We start from the raw sequence: 6,422 nt of genomic DNA, 5'->3' as shown, positions 1-6,422 counted from the left end.
AAACATTTCGACTTTATTCTCGAAACATTTCGACTTTATTCTCGTAATATTTCAACTTTATTCTCGAAACATTTCGACTTTATTCTCGTAATTTAGACTTTATTCTCGAAATATTACAACTTTAATCTCGTAATTTTTTATTATTATTTTTTTTTTAACGTGGCACTAAAACGCCATCGTACTTAAGCAATTCTGTCAACAACAAAGATTTGTTTAGAAACAGCAGGTTTATTGTGGAGATTATTAATTTTAATGTATTTTAGTCACGTGCACTGTGAAACAGGCCTGTATGTAGTGTGTGAGTTTAGAAGGCTTTTTCAACATAAAATAATATGTGAGAACTATTACTAAATTTACTGTTTGCCAAAAAAAAAAAAATGTCTGTCATGCAAATTACACACACAGTGACAATAAGACAAACACCAGCACATATAAATCAATCCAGATGTTTTTTGCTGTAGTTTGGGGCTTGTGTTCAATTTTGTATGGATTTGTTGGCATTTGAAATTCTCATGTGAATTATATTTCATAATTTTATTTTTTAATTCTTAAAATACTTAATTTTTAAAAAATAATTTAGCAACCCAGAAATCACTTTATTTTCTGTGTTAAACCTAAACTCAGTCAGAAACACTGTCAGAAAGCAAGCCTGTGTTGTGTGACAGGTTGAAATCCTATAAATCTTCCTTGGCCAAACACTGAAAAACTACAGAAAGTGCTCGGTGGTGAGGAATATGTATGTGTGGTGAAGAATAATTTTAGATAAACTTTGTTTTGGTTCATGAAAGGTGATCCAGCATTTGAAGTTATTTTAAATGAGTTCCCAGAGAATTCTGTATTAGTGAGAGAACCTGACCTTGAGAGCTTCAGGAAGTGCAGGTAATGAGTGATAAAACACTCGGTTCAGATAAGGTTAGGAAGAGCAGAGCACTTTCCTCACCAATGCAGTCAGTTTATTTTGGGTTTATTAAATTGAAGGCATTCATCAAATAAGTTATTTTGCAGTGCTTTAATCAGCACAGGAGAGAATGTCTGAATTGAGTTCATCTTCTAAACTGGCATGACCTCTGTGGTTTTGAGTTCACTTTTATTCCCATGTCCCCTTCAGACAGCCAGCCTTGTCTATTTAGAATGAAGTTTCTGGAAATCCAGTCTGTATATAGAACCACTGTGTTCTTAAAAATCCCATGAAAAGGCTTGACGAGTACAGTTTTATTTCATATTCAGCCTTCCTGTAGCTCATACAGTGGAACACAGTGGTAGCACGCCAAGGTCATGGGTTTGATTTCCACAAAAAGCAAGAAATGATCAAATGTGTACCTTGAATGCAATGTAAGTCACTTTGGATAAAAGCATCTGCCAAATACATACATGTGAATATTTCCTAGAGAAACAGTATGTTCTAATGGGATATTTCAAAGAGTGCATGATTTTTGTTTTCAAATGAATAAATAAGGTAAATACATGGCCTCAAAGCTAACATGAACTAAATACTATGAATGTCCAGATTTTTATTTCATGCGTCTGCTTTAACTGTGCCCTACATGACTTAAGGATAGCTTGATGAATACATTTGCCAAATTTCAATGAAACTGTGAAACCCAACTGCAGGTGCTAAAGTATTATCTCTTGGAAAAGAAAAATTCAGTGTTCAGATAGAATAGTATACTGGAAAACGGAACTGTCAGTTATTTGTAAAAGCATAATGTGAAGCAGTATGCAGTAGGCATAGCGAAACATTTCAAACAGAAATATGCTATATTGTTCACACATGACCACATTGCAGTGTGTCAAAATTGTTGGTTTAATTTGTAAAAAAAAATTTTGGCAATGTCTCTTAATGTCTTATTAATTCTTGGCAGTCTGATTAAATACGAAGTAGATATAAATTCGTCAATATTTCTTCTGATGTATTTATCACACTGAAAATTAAAGGTCAAGTTGAACACTTAGCATTATGGGATACAGTATTCAGGCCAGGGCAGTGAGCTCTTGTATAATGCACATTTTGGCAAATGTATTACAGTTCATCTGAACTGTTCATACAGAAAATTTGCATGCTATATACTGCCGAAACAGTGAAAGTAGTGTGATAGCAGGTTATTCTGAACAGCTAAAGTTTAAAGGGGTAATTCACCGCTGACAAGATGGGCTTTTAGTAAAACTAAAAACTTAAAATGGTGCTATATGATTAGAGAAAACAGAGAAAAGGGGCTATGGAATGCCCTTTTGCCAAAAAGGGAGGAAAACTTCAACACCCATGAAGCACTGGGCTCAATCCGACTGTCCGTAAGCGATGATACAAAAATACAGAAGTACGATCTGAAGTTCGTCATCCGTAAAACTTTTGCTGACAAATAAATGGATGTTTCTGTGCAGGTAACAAAGAGAAAAATACACATTGTTCGTTTACATATACTACTGACATGTAACAACACAAAGTGGGTTAAAAATCTGCAAAGTCGCCCTTTAAACACCTGACCAAAGCACTGGTGTATTGTCATGTAACCCTAAAATATGCAGAGATAGCAACAAGCTGAATAGGTTTGCAAATGAAATGCTTGGGTCTCTGGAAAGGTTTTATTAGATGAAACAAGTGCGCCACTAGGGCTTATGGAGTGTGCACTCATTTTGTTAAAAGAACAGTGGAGATAAATGATCTGATAAGCGACAGGAGGGTAGCAGTAACAATGAACACTGGGAAGAACCACTGCAGACAGACAAACTCCAAATAGTACACGTGTTGACATGGTTTCTTCTGTTAAACAGAACACTTTTGAAATGACTGCCATATCTTAACTACAACTCAATATTTAATGCAACCATAAGAAATTAACTCTAAAACAAAACTGCTGAACCAAATGAAGAGCCACAATCCTAACTGTTATCTTGGGCTTAAGACCCTATTATATGTCAACCTGCATGATGATTTCTCAAATGTAAGCTGAAAAGGTCAAAACTGGGCACTCAGCAGAGGTTTATATTACAAGATGTCTGTAATGTTAGAGGAGGAGGTAGATTATCCCTACAGACATCATCAGCACATGCCACATCTCTGCACCAATGCTAGTTTTTTTTATTGTCATTCTGCCAAGGGTAAAAAAAGAAGAATGAAATATACGCCTAACAGAAATATGGTAATGGCAGCTAGCCGAAAACAGCAGACAATAAATACAATTTAGGAAATAAACAGTAAACAATAGACACAAAACAGCATACCAATCACGCTGACAGATGTTTGCTTGTGCAGAATTTCAAACAAAATTTGACACAAAGTTTGAAAATAGCAAGCATCCATACCAGCAAACTGACCCTGGACCAGGTGCTCTGAGGTCTGACAAACTCTTTGTCAGCAGTAAATGTGAAAATTATGCACAAGCTGCTAGTTTACAGTTGCACCTGAGACAGTGAACCGAGTTCCTGAAAATGGAAACCGTCCTGCACAACAGACCATGAAACCTAGTTCTCTTAAAAACAGAACTAATCAGTGATCCTACACCGCTTTTTAGCAGCATACTATACATAGTTAATCTATTTTATTTTAGTTGTGAATGTGTGTTCGAAGTCTGTCAAGAAGCATCTTTCTGTTGAGATATCCTCACAGGCTTGCATGCAAAAACAAACAGTGCAGACAGATTCAGATTCTTATGAGCCGGTTCTTTTCTATGAATCAAAAACATACAGCACGATCAGGGTAGTCTGATTCACGAATAATTGTCTCTTATCAAATGTCTCTTTTCAGTGAATCAAAATCATCGTAATGAGCTGATACTCTTTTATGAATCAAAAACAAACAGCGTGATCAGGGTAATCTGATTTCCAAATATGTTGCTCTTTTCAGCTGCTTCTTTTAATAAATTGTTAAAAAAAAAACGAGTAGAATGAATCTTGATTTACTGAACTTCGACACTGAATATGTAAGATTCTGTAAGAAACACTGATTAATTCATTGATTACATGAACTTACATTGCAATAATACAAGTGATAGCAAAGAAAGAGAAAAAATTTATCCACTATCTATGGGGGCCCTTTTGCCTGTTTTCAGAGGCCTGTGAGACATATAATGGCCTTTGGTCTACAAGCATCTACAAAATAATTTCATTACAGTATGGCTGTTTTGGACATAAAGATCAAAACCATTATTGATTCTCCTGTGTACACTTGTCCATTATTAGATTGGTGGCAAAGGCTATCTGACCTTTGAAATGCTCATTGGGTAGAGATTATGAGCAACTGAATGTCATGTGCACTAATGCCCTTAAACTTCACTTCAGATTACGTCTGATCTTGCTGGTATTTTGGCCCTCTGTCTCTCCACCACAGCTGCTCCATTATGTTCTACTTATAGCATCTGTGTATCATCCATCAGTGTGTCTTTACATGTCATCTGAAGAAGAGCATGTCAATGATGGAAAATGATTTCTAATCAGATACCAATTATTATGACTGTGTAGCTTTTTAAAAATGTTGTCAGTGTTTCCCAAAAAACAAACAGCAAGTCCACATCCCTGAGCTATAAGTGCATGACGAAACCCGCACGGTTTGCCTTCAATTATCTGCAAACAGCATTCGGATACTCTCTCTTGCTTCCTTCTGTTGTGTGTGTATGGGGTATAGGCGGTTTTATAAGGCTGTTTTAACATGTTTTCCTTAAAACTAAATATCTATATTTATGTTCATAGCATATAATTTTTTTTAATTATCAATAAGTATAACTGTGACTTTTCAATTCCTCAATTATTGGATATTATTTTATTCTTTAGTTAACTGCATCTGTTTAAATAGTTAATATATTCCAGTTTTCCTAGTACTAACTAAACAGACAGTAGTACATTTTCTTTATTCCAATTAATACTAGTAATATTTTACTACTATCAAGTATAAAAATATAAAGTAGCCATTACTATAAAGTAGCCATTTCGACAAGTCATTGCATATGACAAGTAAAAAGAGCAACTGTAAGAAGATGAGAAATGTTACAATTAGGATAGACACAATAGTCTTAAAAATAAGTACAGGTAAAGCTGAAATATAGACACTAATAACTATTAGGATTCTTTTATTTTAGGGGAAATAAGTAGGTCAACTAGTACATAGAAATATTTTTCAAAGTTGTAAATAAAACGAAGATTATTGGAGTATGTTTTATACTTTCTACTTCAAAATTTCACATTTAATTCATTGTGTTGCTGTTTCTTTGTAATTGTTTGTGAAGTTTACTAGCAATTTCTGAGTTAAAATTGTTTCTACGCCATTTTTTTCAGTGTAATGAATAAAACATAAATAGGTAGCAGTAACAGAATTCACGCAAGAAATGTGCAATCTGTTACCAGTAATAATTGAATAGTTACTTGTGCAAGTGACTAGAAGCAAATAAATACACACTAGTATGTACTGAGACAAAGTATGTACTGAGATAGTAGTCACTGTAGGAAGCGCAGGAATTTAAACAATTGCTAGTAAAACTCACAATTTAAAGATACTATTAGATAAACCCCAAGTACTAGTAACATAATGTTACTAGTTATTTTAAAGGAATAAATGTTTGCAATGGGGGAACTGTCAATGCTCAGCTGGTTTCCACAGATACCGTCATCCCTCTTCTAGTCCCTAGATTACGCGCATCCGCAGCGCAGCACAGCGCGCGACGGCCTGGTTCTGTCCATGGTGCTAGTTATCGTTGCGCGAGAGGGAGATTTATTCACTGAGGCTAGAAGCAGCCTCTCTGTTTCTCTCTCACTGTTACTATCTGTGTGTGCAGACATGCACGTAAGTGTTAGTTTAGGCACTGTATGAAAACGCCATGTCGTCCTTTGTGTCATAACAACCGTTTTTGCTCCTCTATTTGCGCGCACACAGACACATACACATCACATCACGCATCCCCAGACCACACGCACAACCCCTCTTGCGCGACGCGTGTAGCGCTGTGCGGATCACACACACACTATGGTGCGCCGAGCAGAGGCGCAAAATGGCACACAAGCGCGATCAATACCTTACTGCACGGCACAGGCAGAGCCTCGCGCAGCCCGCATGCAGTCCAGGCGCTCTTCCCGCTCACCCATTCCTCTCCCACCGGCTATAGGTCATGCAGAGACACTGCGGGGGAAATTTTTTTTTTACCTTTCATCCAGTCCAGCACCTGCTTTGGGGACCATTTGCTGATGGGTTCCATGACCAGCGCCATGGCTGGTGTGCGTTGATTTCCCAGTTGAATTGTGTATGGAGCGCGCGGAACATCCGAGCCCAGAGAAACAGAACAGTGCCGCCGTTAGATCACAGGGGCACATGTGATTCCGTTACATTGACGGCAGCGCGCGCACGGCAGGAGCCTAGTTGTTGGATACATCCTCGCGGACGACTGCGACGGTGAGAGATTCACGCGCGCGACTGTACCCCGCCCCCCCCCTCCAGCGCT

The 6,422-nt window shown here is 37.3% G+C and overlaps 1 protein-coding gene across 1 annotated transcript in view; it reads right to left on the bottom strand.

Annotated features, from left to right (window-relative positions):
- LOC107741180 (connector enhancer of kinase suppressor of ras 2-like) overlaps nt 1-6,397 on the bottom strand; it is a 38,158-nt gene extending 31,761 nt beyond the window's left edge. Inside the window, exon 1 of the mRNA XM_016553793.1 lies at nt 6,128-6,397. Coding sequence (XP_016409279.1) covers nt 6,128-6,191 — 64 coding nt within the window. The 5' untranslated portion in view covers nt 6,192-6,397. The remainder of the gene's footprint in view (nt 1-6,127) is intronic.
- Nucleotides 6,398-6,422: the final 25 nt, after the last annotated feature.

This window comes from Sinocyclocheilus rhinocerous, unplaced genomic scaffold (genome assembly GCF_001515625.1).
Source record: "Sinocyclocheilus rhinocerous isolate Xijiao unplaced genomic scaffold, SAMN03320098_v1.1 scaffold615, whole genome shotgun sequence".
Lineage (NCBI taxonomy): Eukaryota > Metazoa > Chordata > Actinopteri > Cypriniformes > Cyprinidae > Sinocyclocheilus > Sinocyclocheilus rhinocerous.
The sequence above is the reverse complement of the archived record's forward strand: the minus strand, read 5'-3'. Positions and strand labels throughout refer to the sequence as shown.